Here is a 22,447-nt window from a genome sequence, read left to right on the forward strand (position 1 = left end):
CAACATCCGCAACAAATGCCGCTTTTGCCGTGTGCCCCAGGATTTGAATTCGCGGAGGTCCGCCCCAGCTTTGGGAATGCGCCACATGCGTGCGGCTCCGCGGTGTGGCGTCCCGGCGGAAAAGTCTAATTTTTCCTCGTTCACCGCAGGTAGTGATATCGCCAGCTGAAGTGTGAATAGCTCGAGGCACTGTCCATCCGCAACCGATTGCCGCGTTACAAAGCACCCTGCGCCTGTAGTTTTCTCTGCAGCTTGGGCGACGACGGTCTTGCAATCCAGTCACCATGATCTCCATCCGTTCGTGCTGTCCTTTCACCTACTCGGCTTCTGACTAACATCTCACAGGCGTGCCATGCTCTTCGGCGAATATAGGTGAGCTGGCCGTCACGCAGGTACGACTCCCACTGACCACGCTCAGGCCCCGGGTTTGATGTCATTGGTCTTGCACTATCGGTATGGCTCGAGCTCCAGGTCACCATTGGCGAGAAGGCATCCACGGCGTCCAAATACAACTGCCGAATCACGTATGAGGGCTTGGGAAAGGAGGATGTGGAGCTTGTCGCCGACCGCAACCTAATCACACAGACTGCGCTCTATGTGTTGCGATGCCATGGCTGGACGGCTTTCCCGGAGGGCACGCATGTGCATGTCATCAACCCCATTCCACTCGGACGCGGTCTGGGATCATCTGGAGCTGCTGTCGTCGCTGGGGTGTCGCTGGCGAATGAAGTCGGAAAACTCGACATGTCCAAAGATCGTATCTTGGACTTTTGCCTCATGGTAGAGAGACATCCGGACAACGTTGCCGCAGCCCTCTACGGCGGCTTCGTGGGATCCTATCTCAAGGAGCTCAACCCGGAAGACATGAAACGGCGGGAGATTCCGTTGGCGGAGGTTCTTCCGGCACCACAAGGAGGTGAAGACACCGGTCTTACTCCTCCAGTGCCGCCGAAGGATATTGGTAAACATATTCGCTTCCCTTGGGCCAAGGAAATCAAATGCATCGCCATCATCCCCGATTTCGAGGTGTCTACCGCCAAGGCCCGGAGCGTCCTTCCACAGACTTACGACAAGGCCGATGTCATCTACAATCTGCAACGAGTCGCCCTTCTCACAACCGCGCTTGGCCAAAGTCCACCAAATGCCGACATGATCTACGACGGCATGCAGGATAAAGTCCATCAGCCATATCGCAAGGGTCTCATCCCTGGTCTCACGGAGATCCTCCAATCAGTGACGCCAAGCAGGAATCCTGGTCTGCTGGGCATCTGTCTTTCCGGCGCCGGCCCAACCATTCTCGCACTCGCAACTGAAAACTTTGAGCAGATTGCCCATCATTTAATTGCGCAATTCAAGGCCGAGAACATCACCTGTGACTGGAAGTTGCTGGAGCCGGCTTATGACGGCCTCACTGTAACGTACGGTGCCCAAGCTCAAGCCAGCGCAGAGTCTGCCATGACATATGCTGATGCAGGCGTGTCAATAGAGGCCGGTAACGAGCTTGTGCAAGCCATCAAAGCTGCTGTGGCCTCGACGAGACGCCCTGGGGCGGACGCAGAGATTGGAGGGTTTGGTGGCGCGCTTGATCTGGCAGCAGCAGGCTACACCGAGCCGCCGATTCTCATACAAGCCATCGATGGTGTCGGGACCAAGCTCAAGATTGCCTTTGCCATGGACGACTTTTCTACGGTGGGCATCGACCTGGTCGCCATGAATGTCAACGATCTGGTGGTGCAAGGAGCCGAGCCTTTGACGTTCATGGACTACTACGCATGCTCCAAGCTGGTTATTCAAGATGCGGTGCGGTTCGTGGAGAGTGTTGCAGAGGGATGCAAACAAGCAGGTTGTGCTCTGGTCGGCGGTGAGACCGCGGAGATGCCGGGGATGTATCAAGGGAAGGAATTCGATGCCGGTGGCGCCGCTACGGGTGCGATCAAACGGGGCCAGAAGGTGCTGCCGGATAAGGAGTCCATGAAGGAGGGTGATGTTCTCATTGGCTTGCCGAGCAGTGGTGTTCACTCGAACGGCTTTTCACTGGTTCGGAGGGTGATTGAAAAGCATGGGTTGTCTTTTGGGCAGACGGCCCCATGGGATGGCAGTCAGACTGTGGGAAGGAGCCTCTTGACGCCCACACGCATCTACGTCAAGCCGTTACTGGCGGCAGTACAAAAGGATCTCTTGCTCGGCATGGCGCACATTACCGGCGGCGGCTTGGAAGACAACATCCCCCGAATGCTGCCGAAACACTTGGGCGCGGAGTTGGATGTATCGTCGTGGGAAGTACCTGGCGTGTTGAAGTGGTTGAAGCAGGCAGGCAACATCAGCCACAAGGAGTTTGCGCGGACATGGAACACTGGGCTGGGGATGGTCATTGTTGTGCAGCAACGGAATGTTGATGCCGCGATTGATGTTCTGCAAGGTGCAGGGGAAAAGCCGGCACGGATTGGAAGGCTTGTGAAGAGAGGGGAGGAAGCTGTGGTTTTGCATGGATTGGCACACTGGGATTGATGACGGCGTTACTTATATGGGAGAGATTGACGAGCGCCGGAATCTACAGCACCTGGGACATTCGGGCAGATGAATGCAGCGGTGCCTGGGGACTCGAAACTCATGCTGCATGTCTACAGGATCGGACGAAGCATAGCCGACTCGCGGTTTCAGAAAACCCGAGTCCATGCCCAACCAGCAGATACTCGAGAATGATCTTTGGAATGCGATCCGTCTTGTCATTGTAGATGGCACGGTTGTAGCAGGGTTTCCGAGAGTAAGCCGAGTAGCAACATCGCAGAGGTGGGACGTCCGTGGGCTTGCCAAACACTTCACCTCAGTCTCTTCGACTCGGTTTGCAAGATCTAAATGTCGCCCAAGCCCTGGCCGAGGTTGGTGTCGTTGACAAATTCCATTCCATTCTCCGCCACCTACGCTTGATGCATATGTAATGGGAATACGGCAAGTGGCGGAGCTGAGATCCCCGCCCGCCCAGCCCAAAGGCTTGGTTGCAATACGGTCATGGGTCATGTATGCAGGATCTGTGTACCTCGTATTTCCCGTATTCCCCCTTTCCAACCGCTTAATCTCCTTCAAGAGACTCTTAAACCCAGGCCATGTGTTCAATAGCGATTTGTTGAAGCACATTCAACATGGTCTTGAATGAAGGCAAGCCAACGGAGCCGGAAGGGTTGACGATCGAGGCATGGGCGGAAGGGTACAGGTATGGCACGATGATGACCCTTGGGTGCACCTCTACTCAACTGACTCTGCCGTAGTATGTTGTAGAGAATCAATCGTCGAGGACGTCGAGCTGACTCTCACAGTGGTCGGGTCTCTCATCGTAATGGCCTGCGTGACCGTTGCGAATATGCGCCGTGGAGTTTTGCTGCACAAATTGATCTTGATAGAGCTGATCTTTGGCACATTCATGGGGACTGTCATTTTTGTGAGATACAACCCGAGTCTGTCGCACGAGAACACTCGACTGACATTGCTAGACCAACCCGCCTACATATCACTGGTATCTGAGCGCAACCGCCATCCCGCTAAACACCAGCTGGTCTTTGCACAACGTGATTGCCTGGATCAAGAATAAGCCATTCCTCAGTCGACGAGCGAGCCTCTTCTACATCATCACCGTGGCCCTGGCTCAGCCGTATTGGGTGGTGGAGATTGTTGCGAATGTAAGTACCCGAGACTGCCGAATGGAGCCTGCTTCTGAACTACTGTCAGTGGCTATATTTTGGCGGATGGAGCAACATGTTTGTGCACACTCGTCCATTCGAGGCCTTGTTCCGGGATCCGTGGTGGGTCTTCACCATCTGCAGCCTGTTTTGGAATATCAAGTCTCGATATGAGTTTGGCTACCTGGAACTCATCCTCGTCTCCCCTCGGTTCGGCGTGCTGCTCGGCGCCATGATCCTGTCCATCTGCTTCACGATTCTCGACATCCTCGCGGTGACGCGGGTGATTTCCGGCTCGGGCTTGCCTGATGGTATCAATCCTTTTTGGAAATTGTCGTTTGTGTTCAAATGCTTGACGTGGGTTGCCGAATTCCATCTGGCTTGGAAGAGGCGTGCTGAATAGCTACAGGGACACTATCGTGCTCGACGATTTCAAGACGGCGCTTGACCGTTTGAAGCGATACAAGCTTTCGCAGCTTGGTGGGACATTCAGCAACAACTACTCGGAAGACTTTGCAGATATGGCCCGAGACAGTGGGAAGAAGAGCGATCAGCCTGCTGCCGCCGTGACACCGGGATCTCATGTGGAAAGAGCGAAGAACCAGGCGGCCAACGCCGACGGCAAGCTTGATATGCAAAGCGCTCTACGGTTGGATTCTCTGCAGTATGATGACCTTCCCGACTTGGAAAAGGGGTGAGCCGGGCGTTGGAGTCCCCTGTCAGGCACCAGTATGGATCGTGGAGTGATGTGTTCGCCGAAGCAATATGCGCACAAGACGCAGCTTTGCTACTCCATGCCGTCTATTGAACAGTTCAATGTTGGTAGCACATGGCCTACTCCTCCTTGGCTCCTCCACGACCGGCACGCTCGGCAGCCTCGATGCTCTTCTTATCCGTCTTGATCTCGCCGCCTCCCTGCTGCATGGCTCCCATGAAGCCGGCGTTGGCCTTCCATGGGCGCTTGAGGTCCCCAGTGGCCGCCTGCCCGAGTAAATGCACCTTGACCAGATTGCCCTCAAAGGCACCCTTGAGCGGGATGATGCTCTGGACGAGCAGAGGGTTGGTGTACTTGAAGTAGAGGTGCATGACGGCCATCATGCCAATGCCCATCAGCTGGCTCTTGTACAGACTCTTCAGTTGTTGCTTGTCGTAGGCGTGGACGGTGGTGGTGACGGCCTTTGGCTCTTCCGTGCTGCCCATGGCAGCGGGTTCGACGTATTTGAGGACGGTGCGGTCTGCGGGGAGGAGGGGTCAGCGTCGACGTACACACACGTGATCGGTGCCGAGGGAGGAATACCTTTCTTCTTGTCAATCTGCATGCCCACGTAGAAGTAGATGGCGACGATGGCCAAGTTGGAGAGGAGGTAGAGCGCGCGGACGCCCCAAAGCACGTTCGGATCCTCAAAGGGGATCTTCTTGCTGGCCTGCATCATCACCAGGATGATGATGAGGTTGGTTCTGTGACGAGTTAGCTCTCCGCTGTCGAGTGCGTTGGGTGAGGGGAACCGGCGCGTACATTTGCGGATTCATGATTGCGGCGGGTTGGGGGGAGTGTTGCGACAAGGCAAGAGGGATGTCGGTTGAAGAGGGGACAGATGGAGGGCGGCGGAGAAGGTTGGGGTGAATTGGTGATTTTTCGGCGACGTTGCTTTTCGTCCTCGGCGGTCCGTGCGTCGTGGCTTCCAGATCTTTTGGTGTCAGATCCTCAGCACCAGAGATTCTCGACTTTTCGCTTTATGGAATCATCACTCCCTTTGCCTGCTCCTTGAGTGAAGAGAGCTCGCACAATGGCTCCTCAAGACAGCCGCGCCACATTTCTCCGTATCCCGTGGGCGGCTACGTTGTTGAAACAGCCCAACACCATCTGCCGCGTGCCCAATTCCAGAGAGTCCAAATCGTCCACGGAGGATTCTCTTTTCGCGGAAATTCTGAAGGGGCCTCGCACCCTCCGATCCTGTCTCGTCTTTTATCAAAAACCCCCGGCCGACAAGGAGTGGGTGGAGGACGTGTCCGTCTTGTTCACGCTCGGCAACGGCATGAATGGGCATCCCAATGTCTTACACGGTGGCATTGTCGCGGCCCTGCTCGACGAGGCAATGGGCATGCTGCAGGGCTGCAATCACGAACGGCGCCACATGTCTGCCGTGGCCAAGGGCAAGGCCGACGGCGAGCTCCCTCCGCAGCCCAATGCGAGCTATACGGCTACCTTTCAGATCAACTACTTGAAGCCGGTGCAAACCCCGGGTGCGTTGATTGTGTCTACGCGCTACCTGAAACGAGACGGCCGGAAGACGTGGGTGTACGCCGAAATCAAGCAGCGGGAGAATATTGGAGAGGATTATGATGGTGATGAGGTGGTGTGTGCTACCGGGGAGGCGCTCTTTATTGAGCCGAAGCCGAAGAAGAGCAAGCTGTGAGGACGTAACTTTGGATTGAGGACCACAATCTGCTGCTCGTGTGAAGTGCCTAGATATGGCAAGACGGCAATGCAAGTGATGGAGAGTTGCGACCAGCTCCAGCCGTTGGACTTGCATTCATTCGTCATCCGGCAAGTTGAGACGCCCATTCACCCTCTCTCGTGGCTCACCATGATGACAACGGTCACGCCAAAAGAAGAGCTGGTTTGGTTGAGCAGGAAGCGATGTATGCAAGGGGAGGTTTGGAAGCGGTCACGGCTTGAAAGGCAGCGCCATCAAGGTGAGTTGGTCCCATGCCATGATCACCGACGAATCGCATTGACGTTCTCCAGTGTACCGACTTGCTCCCTCGCATGCTCCACTCTACACCGCTGAGCAAGTAGGATGAAATGGACGGTCGAGGTGCAATACCACAGGTCTACGGTGTCTGAATATCGCCGGGCTATCTGCGGCGAATGGCGGTGGTCAACGCACGTGATCTCACGCCTTTGCGCCACCCGTCTAATAAGACTCAAGGCGAAGCTTTTTGCGAGGCTGCACCGCCAAGGAAAGGCGATGCGATCTATAGGCTGCCTGTAAAATGTTATACTTCACTCCAGGGATCACCGGCATCGCGCAAACGTTAGGTTGATGTTATAGTGGGACTGCAATTTGCCCGCAGCGTCAAGCTCGCCACGTTCCTGCACCTCATCCGCTGAGTGGCCGTGATCTTCACGACAGCCTTTTTGAAAAAGACGGCAGTATCGTGAATTGTAAGGTAGGCGCCACGGCGAGTATATATCCAGCATGTCTCCTCGCACGCCTCTCTTTCCCACGATCTGGCAGAGCGGCAAAAATGCAGTCCATTGTCGTCCTCGGCGCTCTCGCCGCTGTGGCATCCGCCCAGTGCGGTGATTCGGTTCAATTGGGATACACCTGTGACCCGGAAGTCTCTCACTACTGGGGCGAATACTCTCCCTTCTTCTCCGTCCCCTCACTCATTCCTCCCGAAGTCCCTTGGGGCTGTGACATTACTTTTGCCAGTGTTCTCTCACGGCACGGGGCGAGATTCCCTACCAGCGGCGACACGAAGGACCTGGTGGGCCTGATTGATCAAATCCACAAGCAAACTACATCCTACTCCCCTCAATATGCCTTCATCAAAAACTACAACTACACGCTCGGCGCCAATCTTCTCACCCCATTCGGCCAGGTGGAGATGGTCCAGTCCGGGCAGGCCTTTTTTGAGCGCTACGAGAGCCTCGCCCGCAAATACACTCCCTTCTTCCGCAGTTCCAGTGACGAGAGGGTGATTGAATCCGCGCAGAATTTCAGCCTAGGCTTCCACGAGGCTCGTACGCAGGCCGGCGCATCCGATTCCTCATACCCGTACCCCTTGCAAATCCTCTCGGAGGATCCAGGCACCAATAACACTCTCTTTGCCCAGCAGATCTGTCCAGTCTACGCCAATGGCCCGGATTCGAACATCAACAATGCCGCCGAAGACACCTGGGCCAATGTTTGGATCGGTCCGGTGCAGACTCGGGTGAATGACAATCTCAAGGGTGCGAATCTTTCGAGCAGCCAGATCATTGAACTCATGGAATTGTGTCCATATAACAGCGTAAACCAGGGCGTCATCAGCCAGTTCTGCGGCCTCTTTACCGACTTGGAATGGAAATATTTTGATTACTACAGGTATGTCGTTTGGAGACGTTGCTTACAGGGGTTGTACTGATGATCATGCCGTAGAACCGTGGACAAGTGGTATGAAGACATGCAAGGAAACCCGCTAGGCCCAACGACTGGCGTTGCTTGGGCTGCGGAGTTGATTGCTCGTATGACGGACAATCGAACCTACGTGACGGATGCGCAGTCTTACACCTCCATCAACCACACGCTCGACGACTCCCAGGCAACGTTTCCCCTGGGACCAGGATACCCTCTTTACGCCGACTTTACGCACGATGACAACATCTTTTCCATCTACGGCGCGCTGGGATTGTACAATGCGACGAAAAACCTGTCGAACACTACCTACGAAAGCGCCGAGCAGGCGGGCGGCTTCTCCTCGTCGTGGGTAGTTCCGTTCGGAGGAAGGGGTTATTTCGAGAAGATGTCGTGTGTTGGAGAGCCCGAGGAGCTGGTCAGAGTCGTCATCAACAACCGCGTGGTCCCCCTGCAAAACTGCGGCGCCGATTTGTTGGGAAGATGCCAATTGAGCAAGTTCGTGGCGAGTCAAACGTTTGTCACTGACGGAGGACTCTGGAACCAATGCTATTAGGCGGTCGGATGTTGGATTTCCACGGACTTGTAGCTAGTTGGCGTGTGCGAGATACCCGATGCTGGTGAGGCCGCGGGAAGTCAATAGCCGAGGGGCTGGTGGTTGAAGTCAACTTCTTTGCCGCGGGGTCGCGTTACCCTTTGACGTATTGATATAATTCCCCGCCATTATCCACCCCCGGATGTTGACCGCTTCCTCCACACTCCATTCCACCAGCGCATCACCATGGCCGTCGTCGAAACGAACATCAACTACTTTGACCTGTCGAATGACCGCGTCTTTTATCCCGGAACCGCGGGATATCAGCGGAGAAAGTTCGATGTCAAAACCATGCCGATCCACGACTTGCGCGGGAAGGAAGATGAATTCACCCTCGACAAGAATGGATTCGTCGTGATGAAGGGCCACTGGTCAGAGGAGGATGTCGTGGACGAGCCGGAACACATTGAAGGCGTCGTCTTTCCCGAGACCATTGCGGCGGTGAAGAAACTGTACGTTTGTCTTGCAGGATGGTAGTTTCGCACACTGACCGACTCAACTAGGACTGGTGCATCCCATGTTCTACCCTTTTCCCATTTAGTTCGCCGAAGCCTCGCTTCCACTGTGCGCGACCAGGCAGAAGGGAAAAAGGATTCCGACACCGTCGACGCCCCCGGGCCCACCATTTTCGCACATTGTGACAACTCAGTTGCGGGCGCGCGCACTGTCCTGGAGAACAACTCTACTCCGGAAGAGCTTGAGAAGAGAGAAAAAATGCGCTGGGCCATCATGAACGTCTGGCGACCTTTGAAGCGACCTGTGCAGCGCGAGCCATTGGCGCTGCTGGACGCCGCCACCACCGATCGCGAGGACTTTATCGGAGTCATGGCCATGTTTCCGCAGAAGAAAGACGCCGCATTCGGGCAGGCTTACAAAAAGGGAGTGGGGTTTGAGACGTCCCAGATTCTGTACAACCCTGCCCATCGTTGGTACTACGCATCGGGACTGCGGCCTGATGAAGCGCTGCTCTTCAAGCAGTTTGATACCAAGGACAGTGGAGTGGCTCGGCAGACGCCTCATACTGCCTTTCAGTCCAAGGAAGATACTGGACCGCCGAGAGAGAGCATGTAAGTGAGATCGATTGATCTGATGATATGACGCTGACTAACTGTTGCTGCCTGCAGGGAAGTGCGCTGTCTTGTATTTTGGGAAAACGAAAATGCCTGATTTGTAACGTAGATTCAGTTGTAAACATGACATCTTTTCCGACCGCGCGTCTCGTCCGGCACAATCTCAGTCGTATATTAAGAATGCCACCAGGCGAGAACATTTCACGGCAGCCTAGCGTGTTTTAGCTGTCCGAGCAGGCCAATCCTGTCTTGACCCGAGGCCCAGCCTTGCATCCTGCGCAGATCCATCGGGGCGAATTCCTCTGGCCGTTGATGTATAAAAATCATCTCGATGGCCCTCGCTCTTCAGTCTGCACGCATCACCAAGAATCGTTTGCTCAACATGGCACTCTTTGAACGAAACGTCTCCCCAGTTGGGCCGCCTCAAATCATCAACGGCTCGTACTTCATCCCCGCCAATAATGGCTCGTACATCAATCCCGACTACTGCACGAACAAAATATGCCCGTTGGTCTACGGAGAACTTCGCTATGTGCCTTCATTTGCCGGAAATCTGGCCTATCTCCTCATCTTTGCTGCCTGTCTACTTGCACAGGTCGTCCTGGGCCTGCTCTTCCGTACTTGGGGTTTTCTGTTTGGGATGCTGTTCGGTTGCCTGCTGGAAATCGCCGGCTACGTCGGCCGCCTCTTGCTGCACAGCAATGACTTTGATTTCAACTACTTTGTCATGTAAGTCGTTGGATGGACGTTGCAAAACAATGCTGACGGCATTATAGCTATCTGGTGTGCATCACCATTGCGCCTGCCTTCCTCTCTGCCTCCATCTACCTCATTCTCTCCCGCCTCGCCGTGATTTGTGGAAGCAGAGTCGCCCGCTTCTCGCCGAAAACGTATACGATTACCTTTGTCTGCTGCGACATTCTCAGCCTCGCGCTTCAAGCCACGGGTGGAGGTCTGGCGGCAACGTCGAAGACGGGAGATCGAACTGGCATCAACATCATGATTTCTGGACTGGCATTACAGGTCGCCAGCCTGACAATGTTTGCGGCCCTGGCTGCAGACCTTCTTTGGGCGGCCCGCAAGGCCAGCCCGCGCACCACGAATCCTGCGTTTCGCTGTTTTCGGCGGAGCACCATGTTCCGATTGTTTCCATATGGTGAGGGTTCCTTCAACATCTGACCGATTCTGTGCTAACATGATGACAGCGCTGGCCCTCGCAACAATCACAATCTACATCCGATGTTGCTACCGTGTCGCGGAACTCGAACATGGCTTTGGTGGTTCTCTTGCTAATAATCAGCCGCTGTTTATGGTATTCGAGGGGCCAATGATCTTTGTCGCTATCCTGGCTCTGACGGCATTTCATCCCGGTCTGGCCTTTGGCGGTAAAGAAGGCTGGCGGTCGGCTAATTGGGCGTGGAAGGGGGAAAGTGATAGTCCCTCCAGCGAAAGCGAGTTGGTTGAAGTGATGGCGAAGGGTTCTGCTGCCTGAGGACAGCAAAAATTGAATAGAGGTTGATAACGTTTGCCATTGCGCTGCTCGTTTCCTCATCGAGTGCTCTTGATCTCGTTCCCGGCTGGGATTGACCAACCAGGTATCGACCCGAGCCAGCCAATTGCAAGTTCAAAGGCTGGCAGGCTCGCAGGCAACAGCGGAATTATTGGGCCGCAGTCAGCTCAAGTCCCTTTTGCAATGAGAGTCCTATTTTTGAGAACAACAGCATCATATGCGCGTGACTCGGGCGCGGCGTTACGTCTTCATACGTTGCGTGTGTCACCGTCTAAGTCCAAGCAGCCTTTTGTCGCTTGGTTGAGGGGCCAACCTTGATTTCCTACCATCTCTGCCACCGCATTGTTTGGGAATGCCTCCGCCGAAGAAGCTACTCAAAGTGAAGACTGGCTGCGTCACCTGCAAGATTCGGAAAGTCAAGTGCGACGAAGGCAAGCCGCAGTGCAGTCGCTGTACCGACACTGGCCGGAAATGCGATGGCTATCGAGCCTCGACGGAAATCACGAGCCGGCCCAAGAAGCTCCCTGACCAGGCCTCGCTGCTCGTCGTATTATCGCCAATCAAGAATGCTTCCGCCCTATCCAGTGACCTCCGCGACGATGAGAAGCTGTGGTTGGCCTACTTCAGTTCTCGTGCTGGACCTGAACTGTCGGGTCTCATCGATCGAGATTTTTGGTCTCGAATGCTTCCCCAGCTTAGCCTGCGCGAAGCACCGGTACGATATGCGATTTTGGCATTCAGCACATCACACGCGGCCAGCGCCTCCGCATTCCCCCAAAAGATCAGCATCCAGTACTACTGCCAGGCAATTTCCAGCCTTCAAAGCCGTATCAATAACGGCTGCACCGATATGGAAGTTCCGCTCGCCTGCTGTCTGCTATTTGTCTGCCTAGAATGCTTACAGGTTGACCGAACGGGCATGCTGAATCAGCTACAGAATGGGTTGAATATCCTCGATTCAATGCAATCCCACGACCAGGACGGGCAATTCATTGCGGTGTTCAAACAGAAGCTCCGCCAGATCTTTGCAAGACTCGACGGCCAGTCGACGCTACTGGGAAAACCGGTACCTACATCCCCCAACGCATTTTGTCCAACGGCTTCACAAGAGGCATTCGCCGACCTGTTTGAAGCACAACTATCGCTTGATGATATCTCCTCTCGCAGTCTCAACTTCGTCCGCCACACCAACGATTCTACCGTTCCTGGAGACAGATGGCCGACAGTCTCGCAAAGCCTGGCCCAAAGTCGGTTGCAGGAACAGTTGTTGGTTTGGAGGCTGCGACTGGAAAAGACCGTCTCATCGGGAGGAGATGACAGGGCAGCCAAGCTACTGCAGATCCAGGGCATTGCAAGCTTCATCTACCTCGGGGCCTGCTTCCAGCCGTTGGAAATGCGCTATGACGCATACCGGTCCGACTTCGTCGCATTGATCGCCGCGGCCGAATCCGTTTTGTCAGAGTCTTTACCAACATTTACCCTCGACGTTGGCATCATACTGCCGCTCTACCTCACCGCGTACAAGTGCCGAGATCCGCAACTTCGCCGCAAGGCCATTGACTTGCTTCAATCTTTCCGCGGCCGTGAGGGCATGTGGGATTCATTCATCCACTCTCGTATTGCCCGCCGGATCGTGGAGATTGAGGAGAGCGGCATGCTCATTGCTCGCTACGGCGCCACTTGCGCTGCGATGGAGCAACCGCCGTCAACATTCATGGAAACGGATAACTCCGCAGTGTTGACGCAATGGCCTGAGGAGCAGTTTCGTGTCGCGGACGTCGAGCTTCATCGTGGGCCGGGGGAAGCATCGCTGGCCAAGCTGGTCATCACCGTGCCAGCACCGGGCGTGCCGGTCGGGACGGAATGGATACGTTGGGAAGAGGAGCTGGTAGTGCCAGATGTTGCGAGGGTGATTGAATGACAAGAGCTCGCCATTCACGTGAAAATGTGCTACATGCTGCATTACGGACACGAGCAGCGAAGGTGATCTGGTAGGCCAACAACCTGGACCGCTGACGTGCATGTGCGGCTGAAGCGTTTCAACTTATCGCCCAAAATGGAAAGAAGAGAGCGAGCGGCCGCGGGATTAGTCATGATATGTCACCATCCATACGTGATCGATACAGCGAGGCTACGAGCTTTTCTGTATCTCGATCGCGTATTAAAAGGCTGTTGAAGCATCGAGGAGCAGAATGAGACCAAACTCCAACATCCCGCTCTTTTGCAACGCCTCCGCATCTCGCCCTCAATATGGCCAACCGGTTCATTGCCCTTCCCAAGAGCGGGATCAATCTGTTTTACCGCGAATGGGGATCAAGCAACGCCCCCGTTATGGTTCTTTTGCATGGATTCCCTTCATCATCACATCAATACCGCAAGCTCGCCCCTCTGTTGACAACGAAATACCGGGTCATCGCTCCCGATCTCCCAGGATTCGGCTTCACCGAAGTCCCCGCCGGCGCAAAGTACACTTTCAGCCTGCTTGCCGATACCGTGGCAGAGTGGCTCGACGCCCTCAAAATTCCGAAGTTCACCGTCTACGTCTTTGACTACGGTGCGCCAACTGCCTTTCGCCTCGCCCTGCAGCGGCCACAGGCGATTGAGGCCATCATTACGCAGAACGGCAATGCTTACGAGGAGGGACTGGGAGGCGTTTGGGCACCACTGCAAGAGTTTTGGGCGAGCCCCAACGGCCCTGAAGATCGCCAGAAGATCAAAGGCGGCTTCCTCAATGCGGATATAACCAAATTTCAGTACGTTAACGGCACCCCCGACCCGAGCACCATCGGCCCAGAATCGTACACGCTCGACCAGGCCCTGATGGAACGTTCCGGCAATAAGGAGATCCAGTGCGATCTATTCTTGGATTATGCGACCAACATCCCGCTGTACGCCAAGTTCCAGGAGTACTTTCGGACCTCGCAAGTTCCATTACTTGCTGTATGGGGAAAGAATGATATCTTTTTCATCCCGCCCGGCGCCGAGGCGTTTAAGCAGCACTTGCCCAAGGCGGTTGTGAAGCTGATTGATGCTGGTCACTTTGCAGCCGAGACTCATCCGGAGGAGATTGCAAGGGAGATTTTGCAGTTCTTGGGATAGTGTGGAGACAGCTGAGCTGGGGTCGGAAAAGGCGCGGTGATGGCGTTAGATTGGCCGGTCAGTGACAGATCGTCTAATGAATGTGATGAGTTTCATGTGTGCTGCACGTCGTCCAAGGTTCAGACCGCAGAACCGACAGCCTGTTGAGGCCAGTAACGTCCGAATGTGAACGCCTCTGTCGTTGGCGAGTGATGCCGCTCTGTTGAGTGTTGGCGGGATACAGCTGCCCGACTGAGCGTAAACAGCGTGCATCTCATTCAGTACGGCGTTGTAGTAGTTGACGGAAGTATCGTTGATGCCCGTAGCGGCGGTTGCGAAGCGCATTGAGTTGACTGGGAGCTCGTTCGTGCTGGACGGCGCTTATGCAGCACTGACGAACTTCTGCTTCCACTCTCTATTTATCCCTTTGTAGTCTTGTACAACATAACCGTCGAAAATTTCGGAGGTCCACGTGTTTTTCCTCCATCTCCGGAGACCCAGATCCGTCAGCAGCATGTCGGCGTAAGGGACTACGTCCCAGATGAACTCGTGGGGAAAGCCACATGGGTACCGGACCTTCCCGTAGCGACTGGTTAGTGCTGTACTCCAGAAAACTCGGTCTCGATCGATAGGCAATTTGTTTTGCAAATAAGCAAATGCCCACAGAGATTGCACCTCCGCGATCAGGAAATTCGATGTCGAGTGCACCATTTTGATGAAGGCGATGCTATTGTCACCTTCCACCGTCAATCCGGGTGGGGCGATGCCACGATACATACGCAATGGCGTCTCGTCGTACTTGTAGGGGAGGACTTTCTTCGGCGGGTTCTGAAGAGCGGGGAAGCGGCGCAGGATCTCTTGATCGGCTCTTCGGTCCAGTTCACTCCAAAAGCGTACTTCAGCTTCATCCTTGGGTATGTGTGGGACACCAATCTGGGCTTCTATCCCAGCCGGAGAATATTTCACAGAAGGGAGAAGGCTCCAGCCGGTGGTCTGAATTAGGCAATCGGTCGAGATTTGGCCTCCGCCGGCCAGATTGATGGTCCCGTTCGGTGCAAGCTCTGTGATGTCGTCTTTGGTGATTTTCACCTGTCCGGATTTGACGTATTCGTGGATTGATCCATCCTTCGTCGTATAGTTGTGGATACCAACGCGGGAAGTCCAGAACAGCCTACAACATATCAGCGGAGCACCGACAATCATTAGAGTAATGAGTCTCACCCTTCGTCCGGCTCCAAATGCTTGATTGATTCGTCTTCCCTGTATCCATTGCCCGCAACGCCATCCAAACGAAGCTTCTCCCAGAAGTGGTAAGTCAGCCACCGACCAATCCGGGTGCCGTGGAAGAAGCTCCTGATCCAGCCGAAGCCGTCGTAATTTCCCCAAATGCAGGGCGACATCCATGTGTAGTAGCGCATGGTAGCTGCGTGCTCTATCATCACCATGCCCCGACCTGGTAGCGGAATCCATGGAGGCGCCATGGCCGAGGCTCCGCCACCGGACTTTCGGATGATCCAGTCCACCTTTTTGCCGTGGGACGCCATGAGGAAGACTGCATCGTAGCCTGATTTACTGGCGCCAATGATGGTGACTGACTTGACGTTGGGATCATCGGCCGCAGCTTGACCCTCGGTGCGAAGTTTGCCCTGATTCATGATCGGCCGGCCGAAATGCTCCTGACCGGGTAGTGTGATGGGATTCGGTTTGGAGGCGAGACCGCTGGCAACAATGAGCTTCGTGCAGTTGATAACGCGGATTGATTTCGAGTCATCCGCGGCAGCTGTCTCGATCGTCACGTTCCAGCTTTTGTCGCTCATCTTTTCGACCTCGAGGACAGTAGAGCGGAACTCGATGCGCTCGTAAAGGCCAAAGTGCTTAGAAAAGTCGACCATGTATTTATGCATAGCCATGCCCGGAATGTGGCCGCCTACCTTGACGCCGTATTTTTCCGCTTCCATTGGGAAATCTGGCCACTCGTAAGTGCCGGATAAATTATTCGTTTTGAGGCCTTCGTAGCAGTTCTCGTAAGCCCACACGCCGCCGAGGCTCTTCCGTTGTTCGACAATAAGGAGATCTGTGGATGGTTGCAGCTCGAGATACGTTTTGGCCGCAGACAAACCCCCAATGCCTAAGAACTGTCACTTGGATGATTGGAACAAAGTAGCCTCAGGCATACTGACCTGACCCAATGACCAGCACCTCGACTGAAGAATGATTGCTTTCCATGTTGCTACGTTGGCGGTTGTCGATAGGTACTTGTCAATGAGACCATTTCAAAACGAGAACGACCGGTAGTTATATCAGTGCAGACCGGCATGCCTGGGAGTTGTAGATAAGGATGAGCTGGAAAGCGAGAAAGGCTGAAAGGAACCGGGCCGAGAACCATTCCAATCCCCGCAGCACGATGCCTCGGCAACGTACGGGGTTTCCCTGACCGGATGTCGATGGGTTGTCAGGATTCCCGTCGGGTGAAGCTGGATAATAGACGGACGAGCCACAAGCCATCCTTCTCACCAACTCCGTGGGGCTGAGTTTTGCGCGGGGACTCTCATTCGATCCCCTTTCGTTACCCGTGCTGCTTCACTGCAGTGTAGATCTGGACTGATGTGCATGATTGTACGGGCGATCTGTGCTGAATTCATCAAGCAGAGAGCATGCACAACATCCTCAATACGTAGACTCTACATGTAAGTAGCATCCCTGCGGAAGCCCGCCTTTGTGTACCGCACGCTCGTCACTCATGGTGACGACTTGCTGCCGTAATGTGGAGGTCAGACTCATCGGGCCACATGCCCCAACCCCCGACTCCCCTTCTGCGCCATCAAGCAGCTCTGCTAGTAGTGAACGTACGTCTGGTCGGCCTGGCATGATTCGAAGGCGTTGGCCCATTCCATCTACTGCAACAGTCTTTTCCAAGGGAAGCTTGTTGTCGGCGAACGATGCCACTGAGTCGGTGTCGTCTACGGACAAGTCCGTCGCGCGAGTGACGAAGAGGCTAACCTGTGCATCGATCCCGGTTTTGTCGAGCTTGTCAATGGCGGCAGCAATCTCGGCATCGAACCAGCTCGCCCAGCTGACATCTTTGATGCACCAGACAAAGTGCAGGCGGCGGAGTGGCAATGGAAGACGAGAGCGTTCCGCAAGGTCCTGGAGTATGGACAGGGTGAAGCTGACCCCGGTGGACCCCGCGCAGAGGAGGACGGAATGAAGTTGGGCATAGTCAGACTGCGAGCCACCGTACGGGCCATCCAGCAGGGCGGCATACGAAGTTGAAGTATTCGTGCCTTTGCGGATCTTTTTGGTGAAGCCTCGATGGCTTTTGAGCACGAATATCTGGTCGCCGCCGTGAGAGGTGGGAGTAGAGACGATGGTTGCGGGGTGGTTCTGGAAGAGGCCGAACCGAGGGATGGAGAGGAGAACATGCGAACCAGGTTTCCAACTCCGGATCGCTTTATTGGAGACCCGGATCATGGTGGCATCGCCGTCGAGCTGGGTGAGGGTTGCGCGAGCGACACGCCTGTTGCTCCAGGCAACGTACGTGGTCCGGACGATGCGGTCGACGAGGTATGCTGCAATGGGGATGTAAATGTACTGCCGAGCCGGCATCGTCCATGGCGGGATATGGTACATGATAGCGATGATGAAACCCGCGAACGAGAGGAGGTGCTGAGCAACGAAGAGCTCGTATGACAGGTCCCGGAAGGGAGCGATAGTGCTGATGTTGATCCATAGCAGGAAGCCAAGGGCAATGATGCCTGTAGGCGGGCAGGTGTCTGTCGTCCACTCCAACTCAGTGATTCCGTATTTGGCCCAGCCGTAGCTTTGAAAACCAAAGTGGAGTAGCGCGAGGAATAGAAGAATACGCCCAGCCCAACGATGTAGAATATTCAGCCGTTCGTAGGAAACCCCGGTCAGGAAGGCGATGAGATTGTTCTTGTTGACCAGCAGCACCAGAAGCGGCACTTGCGCAACTGCCAGCCATCCAGCTCGTATTCCGATAGCCTCCCAGTGCTGGGCGCCTGGTAAGTCGTTGTCGTAGAATTCCAGGAGAAGTACCCAAATGCTGTACGCAAGGACCAACAGTCCCGTCCCCATTGGTGGCGTCTTCAACCAGGGCACACGGCGAAGAGGGCTCAGCGCAAGATACGACGACTCACGCCCGATTGCTGTCAAAGTCGCAAACCACCTTGCCGGTAACGACTTTGGCCGACTCGGGTATGGTTTGTTCAGCGCCGCATCTCTCAGCCTTGCTCGCGCCACCAGCTTCGTCGCGATGTTGAAAAGAGTGGCGACTGTGATTGCAGAGACCATGCCGTACCAGAATACCCGGGCGTATGCGTTGCCCTGCACTTTCAATTCGTCGTCGTTCAAAACGGCCATGAGGAAAGCAAAAGCTTGCGTTTCATTGGAGAAGTTGACGCCCGCCGGCGAGACCGGGGCGGTCAATTTCGGCATGTCCATGTTGGCGGTGACGATGAGTGCAGTCCGTATGCTGGTCGCATCTGGAGCTACATGTATGTAGTCTCCTCGATGTTGCTTGTTCCGCAGCCGGCGAGAGGCAAAAGCTTACAAACTTGCTCAAAACCGCGCAAGGCTGCATGGCAGGTACAGCCTCGCCCAGCGGGAAGACCAATCAAGCCAGAAAGAAACGATTCACTGAGCGTGTTGCAGCATGAGTAATTGTGTGTAATATGCGACCGAGTTACATCTTGTCCCCCCAACAGCTTCGAGGAGAAGGCGCTTCGACGATGTCGAGTTACTTTGAGCACGTTGTGCAACAAGCGTAGTCCAATCGGCGCTTTGGGACGTCTGTCGTCGCATGTCGAAGAGGCATGGGCTGGGCGTGTGCCTCTGTCCTGGTCTTGCTCTTGCTATGTACATTGCCCTTCGTCATCGGTTTCGTGCAGAATGCTGCTCTTGCTGCCGCGGTGGCGAGATGTATTCGAACATCCTGCAATGGCTACGGAGGAAGTGAGATGAGGCATGGCGGTAGCGCGGAGGAAAGATCACCTAGGAAATATCGCGCATGATAGCGAAAAGAACGTTTCGACGGTGAAAGTATAGGCAGGTATGCTGATGGAGATGAACGGACGGAGTGAAAGAAGCAGAGGCCGCTGGCGAAGAGGTGGGCGCAGAACCTTGGGAGAGACGAAGTTGCCGAGTTGATCGATCAAGGAGAGACGAGCATAGAGCACGCACTGTCTAACGTGGTGAGCGGTGGAATGTGCATTCCACGATTCCCGGCCTTCTTGCGGCTATCTAGGGTGCATAGAATGTGTCGCGCGGGACCGCACGTGGAGGAAATGGGTAGGGATGTTGGAGATGAGGCAGGAGATCATCGCGGCGATGGACATTTGATGTGTCAGCCATTGGGATGCACATTCGTCTTGCCACTTCTTGTCCTCGACCAGTTCTAGGCATGAGGAGAGCAAGAGTCAGGATGGCGTAGTGTATTGTGGAGCCAATGTGCTAGGACGCAATGATCTCGCCTATCCAAAGATGTCGCAGCGCAGGTTTGGTGCGTGTAAGGATGCTTTAATGCGTCGGCGAACCTGGAGGTGTCATTCGTGCGGACGAACTTCGGCAAGTCCGCGTGATGTCTCCGACTCTCCTCCTCCTTCACCACATTCCCCCTTCCTTCCACCCCGGCCTCGTCGCCTCCCTCCCGAACACGTTACGAAGAAAGCGGCACTCCCTCGTCCCCCGCACCGCCCGACAGCCGCACTCGCAATGGCGTTCGAAGAGGAAGAGCATCGGGGGGAGCACGAGGGCATGGGATGACGGCTACAGGCTGCGGGGAGGGCACAGCAGAACAGCGCCGCCGGTGCATGTCGACAGTGCCTTGCCATCTCTGCCACTCTCACCCCGCACCATGAGCAGAAGCCGCCACTTTCACCACGAAGCGACGACCTCGGGATTATAAGAGCAGGTGCAGGAGGAGCCAACGGAGAGGTCAGGCACACACAGCGCCGCCAGGGAACTGCCACCTCCAGTTTCACTTCGCAGGACGAGCTGAAATCGAGGCAACCCCCGAAGCGAGAACTGGGTGAGGCCAAGGCTATTACATTGGCAAGTGCAGGATTGACTGGAGCAGCGGATTCGGCATGGGATGGTGGAGAAGGCGCTCCCCTCGACGCAACAGAGCTTGCGCAACAGGCCTACTCGCAGCGGCAGGGACGTCTTTGCGCTCACGTCGTGGGCATCCAGATCAGAGGGAGGCCGGGTATGATTGCGCTCAATCAACGAGACTGATGATTGGTGACTGCTAACCTCGGAGAACGACAGATACCACCCACCAGCCCTCCGTCGCTGTCTCCTCCAGCTGCAGCATACCCGCGCTGTTCCTCCTCCGCGGTCTCCACAGACAACCCAGAAATACATCAGCAACTCTGGTGTCATTTCTCCGCAAGACAGCAACAAGGAGCCTCTTCCTCCGCAGCCTCGCCAAGCACGAGTAGCGCCGCCATCCTCCTCACACACAACGACCAGCCGAACCACGATCATCTCCATCTCCGCGCAGAGCTCTGCCGCATCGCTTCTCGTCCTCCGCAGCCTCCGCTCATTGCTTTCCTCCTTCGCTGTCTGCGTGGGGCACCGCCACCTCAAGTTGGCATTGGCGGGAATGGCGCGGCTTGGATGAGGGTGACATCAGAAAGAGCCGGGCAATGCCCAGCGATACCCTGCAAGAGCCAGCCTCACGAGGAAGCCTGCGCACCATGTCTCGCCACTCACGCTTTGACGGGAGTGCGCAGCGCAAACTACTCCGCCGCTGCAATGGTTGGCGCAGCACATGATGCGCAACGGAAAGAGTTGGCCCGCTGAGTATTGGATGGCGCGCACAGCGGCAGCAGAGACATGACGGGAGAAGGCACAAAGCCGTCTGGCTCCGCCGTTGAAAGAGCCAGGCGCAGCGATGAAATCCACACCGCCTCGCTCCTCTACTTCGCCCGGAGCCCGTGTCCTGCGCCATCGCCGTAGTCACTGGGCATCAGCAGCTACATTCCCCGCTCCCCCACCGCCGCAGTACTGGAGCAGACGACTCGCGCATCATCTCCCACTGTCTCTATCTCTTCCACTCTCCGGTTGCAGCCTCCGCTCTGCTGCAGCGCCGCCCTGAGCTCGCGCGTCGGCAGCTCGCTCCTTTGCCACTAGAAGAGTCGTGGAGACGAATGGCGCATCGTTTCAACCCTCTCTCCCTCCTTGATATCTGCCGTGGGGGTTCCGCCTTGCGCATCATCCTCTCCATCTTGCGCAGTGCCGCCGCCTCCATTTCCGCCGCAGCACATCCGCCGTGATGCGCCTCCTTCGCCTTACGCAGCATCTCCTCCGTCTCGAACCCGCAACTCCTCCCTCTGGAGTACCTGCGCCTAACGCGCTAACGTCTCGTCCGCCATTCCTCGATCGCCAGCTCGTTCCCACATCTAACCAAAATACTATACTCCACCGTTATAAGGGTGGAGTTTTTGCTCACCAAATAATATCTCAGAATGGCTGGGTAATTTTCAGAATGGGTAGGGTAGAGTTTGAGTAGGGTAGAGTTTCCAAAAACCCATAGAATCACGCTAAATTCGAGTATGTTATAGAGTGAATTTTTGTGAGCAAGATTGATATGAAGACTATACTAAATAGAGGCCGTGTTAATACAGTATATGTGATAGAAGTGTATATAGTAGGTTTAAAGTTCTATAGTATATAGACGTAGAATAAGGGGATACAAGTAGCCTATATAGCCTAAGCGTTTAACGGGTAAGGCGCGGATTCGTAGAGAAGGTAAGGGGTAATATTACGAGGGTTTACTATTGTAGTACAGCCCGTATACGTTAGATCAGGGGAAATACATATGTAGTAGGATATTTAAGGGTAAGAAGAAGACAATCAACCTATTTTTAACCTATTTCTAACTCAATTTATACTAATAGGAGCTATATAAGACGGAGGAGTCTACGAGAAGCATAGAGTATTTCTACTATTTAGATAAGTAGTAGATCATCATTTACAAAGAGTACTAGTACGCCGTATAGCTATAGGAAGTCTAGAGCTATTTATAAGGTAAGTAATACTAGGTCCTATTATACTAAGCCCGAGCCATTATAGTAGAGGTATAAGAATAGCTAAGAGTAGTTTATAATAAGACTAATTTAGTTATTCCGCTATATATCTATAGGCCTATTACCGAATTACTATTATATACTAACGGATTATAGTACTATATAGAGCCTAAGAGATGTTCATAGATATTCTGTAATTAGAAGACAATACAAAAACATTAGAGGGAAAAACACTAGTAGTCTATTAAAGGTAAAGGTAGAAGGCTATAATCTACCGATAAACTAAGGATCTAACTGTATCTACATTGGAGTTTTTAAAAAACTCCATAGAAAATCTACTAAAACCTC

General features: G+C 54.5%; 13 protein-coding genes across 13 annotated transcripts; 9 read left to right on the forward strand and 4 right to left on the reverse strand.

The window, feature by feature from the left end:
- Positions 1–97: 97 nt before the first annotated feature.
- On the forward strand, positions 98–2,983 carry BDY17DRAFT_296331 (uncharacterized protein). Its single transcript, XM_033733442.1, has 3 exons — positions 98–297; positions 346–372; positions 419–2,983. Exons 1-3 carry the CDS (start codon positions 285–287, stop codon positions 2,506–2,508), a joined length of 2,130 nt encoding a protein of 709 aa, XP_033591370.1. The 5' UTR covers positions 98–284; the 3' UTR covers positions 2,509–2,983.
- Positions 2,984–3,140: 157 nt separating this feature from the next.
- On the forward strand, positions 3,141–4,372 carry BDY17DRAFT_323629 (uncharacterized protein; the record flags this gene model as incomplete). Its single annotated transcript, XM_033737051.1, has 5 exons — positions 3,141–3,211; positions 3,277–3,436; positions 3,489–3,674; positions 3,724–4,031; positions 4,084–4,372. The coding sequence occupies 5 exons, from the start codon at positions 3,141–3,143 to the stop codon at positions 4,370–4,372; spliced, it is 1,014 nt and encodes a 337-aa protein (XP_033591371.1).
- Positions 4,373–4,508: 136 nt separating this feature from the next.
- On the reverse strand, positions 4,509–5,204 carry BDY17DRAFT_323630 (inorganic phosphate transporter Pho88; the record flags this gene model as incomplete). Its single annotated transcript, XM_033737052.1, has 3 exons — positions 4,509–4,909; positions 4,972–5,132; positions 5,191–5,204. The coding sequence occupies 3 exons, from the start codon at positions 5,202–5,204 to the stop codon at positions 4,509–4,511; spliced, it is 576 nt and encodes a 191-aa protein (XP_033591372.1).
- Positions 5,169–6,257, forward strand: BDY17DRAFT_135874 (HotDog domain-containing protein). Its single transcript, XM_033729463.1, has one exon. The coding sequence runs from the start codon at positions 5,462–5,464 to the stop codon at positions 6,089–6,091; it is 630 nt and encodes a 209-aa protein (XP_033591373.1). The 5' UTR covers positions 5,169–5,461; the 3' UTR covers positions 6,092–6,257.
- Positions 6,258–6,926: 669 nt separating this feature from the next.
- BDY17DRAFT_248812 (histidine phosphatase superfamily) lies at positions 6,927–8,354 on the forward strand (the record flags this gene model as incomplete). The annotated part of the gene is made up of 2 exons (XM_033730935.1): positions 6,927–7,768; positions 7,823–8,354. The coding sequence occupies 2 exons, from the start codon at positions 6,927–6,929 to the stop codon at positions 8,352–8,354; spliced, it is 1,374 nt and encodes a 457-aa protein (XP_033591374.1).
- Positions 8,355–8,522: 168 nt separating this feature from the next.
- BDY17DRAFT_135877 (uncharacterized protein) lies at positions 8,523–9,606 on the forward strand. Its single transcript, XM_033729464.1, has 3 exons — positions 8,523–8,845; positions 8,897–9,460; positions 9,518–9,606. The coding sequence occupies exons 1-3, from the start codon at positions 8,580–8,582 to the stop codon at positions 9,558–9,560; spliced, it is 873 nt and encodes a 290-aa protein (XP_033591375.1). The 5' UTR covers positions 8,523–8,579; the 3' UTR covers positions 9,561–9,606.
- Positions 9,607–9,825: 219 nt separating this feature from the next.
- On the forward strand, positions 9,826–11,143 carry BDY17DRAFT_296342 (RTA1 like protein-domain-containing protein). The gene is made up of 3 exons (XM_033733443.1): positions 9,826–10,192; positions 10,240–10,619; positions 10,669–11,143. Exons 1-3 carry the CDS (start codon positions 9,846–9,848, stop codon positions 10,953–10,955), a joined length of 1,014 nt encoding a protein of 337 aa, XP_033591376.1. The 5' UTR covers positions 9,826–9,845; the 3' UTR covers positions 10,956–11,143.
- Positions 11,144–11,325: 182 nt separating this feature from the next.
- Positions 11,326–12,894, forward strand: BDY17DRAFT_323635 (uncharacterized protein; the record flags this gene model as incomplete). The annotated part of the gene is made up of 1 exon (XM_033737053.1): positions 11,326–12,894. The coding sequence occupies one exon, from the start codon at positions 11,326–11,328 to the stop codon at positions 12,892–12,894; it is 1,569 nt and encodes a 522-aa protein (XP_033591377.1).
- Positions 12,895–13,058: 164 nt separating this feature from the next.
- On the forward strand, positions 13,059–14,252 carry BDY17DRAFT_136025 (putative hydrolase). Its single transcript, XM_033729465.1, has one exon. The coding sequence runs from the start codon at positions 13,224–13,226 to the stop codon at positions 14,070–14,072; it is 849 nt and encodes a 282-aa protein (XP_033591378.1). The 5' UTR covers positions 13,059–13,223; the 3' UTR covers positions 14,073–14,252.
- A 180-nt stretch (positions 14,253–14,432) lies between these two features.
- Positions 14,433–16,277, reverse strand: BDY17DRAFT_323637 (uncharacterized protein; the record flags this gene model as incomplete). Its single annotated transcript, XM_033737054.1, has 3 exons — positions 14,433–15,222; positions 15,273–16,179; positions 16,232–16,277. The coding sequence occupies 3 exons, from the start codon at positions 16,275–16,277 to the stop codon at positions 14,433–14,435; spliced, it is 1,743 nt and encodes a 580-aa protein (XP_033591379.1).
- A 441-nt stretch (positions 16,278–16,718) lies between these two features.
- On the reverse strand, positions 16,719–18,512 carry BDY17DRAFT_309968 (putative FRE ferric reductase-like transmembrane component; the record flags this gene model as incomplete). Its single annotated transcript, XM_033735386.1, has 1 exon — positions 16,719–18,512. The coding sequence occupies one exon, from the start codon at positions 18,510–18,512 to the stop codon at positions 16,719–16,721; it is 1,794 nt and encodes a 597-aa protein (XP_033591380.1).
- Positions 18,513–19,540: 1,028 nt separating this feature from the next.
- Positions 19,541–20,006, reverse strand: BDY17DRAFT_136075 (uncharacterized protein). Its single transcript, XM_033729468.1, has one exon. The coding sequence runs from the start codon at positions 19,898–19,900 to the stop codon at positions 19,613–19,615; it is 288 nt and encodes a 95-aa protein (XP_033591381.1). The 5' UTR covers positions 19,901–20,006; the 3' UTR covers positions 19,541–19,612.
- A 61-nt stretch (positions 20,007–20,067) lies between these two features.
- Positions 20,068–21,109, forward strand: BDY17DRAFT_136063 (uncharacterized protein). Its single transcript, XM_033729467.1, has 2 exons — positions 20,068–20,274; positions 20,337–21,109. Exons 1-2 carry the CDS (start codon positions 20,161–20,163, stop codon positions 20,871–20,873), a joined length of 651 nt encoding a protein of 216 aa, XP_033591382.1. The 5' UTR covers positions 20,068–20,160; the 3' UTR covers positions 20,874–21,109.
- Positions 21,110–22,447: the final 1,338 nt, after the last annotated feature.

This window comes from Neohortaea acidophila, assembly GCF_010093505.1.
Source record: "Neohortaea acidophila strain CBS 113389 unplaced genomic scaffold BDY17scaffold_4, whole genome shotgun sequence".
Classification (NCBI taxonomy): domain Eukaryota; kingdom Fungi; phylum Ascomycota; class Dothideomycetes; order Mycosphaerellales; family Teratosphaeriaceae; genus Neohortaea; species Neohortaea acidophila.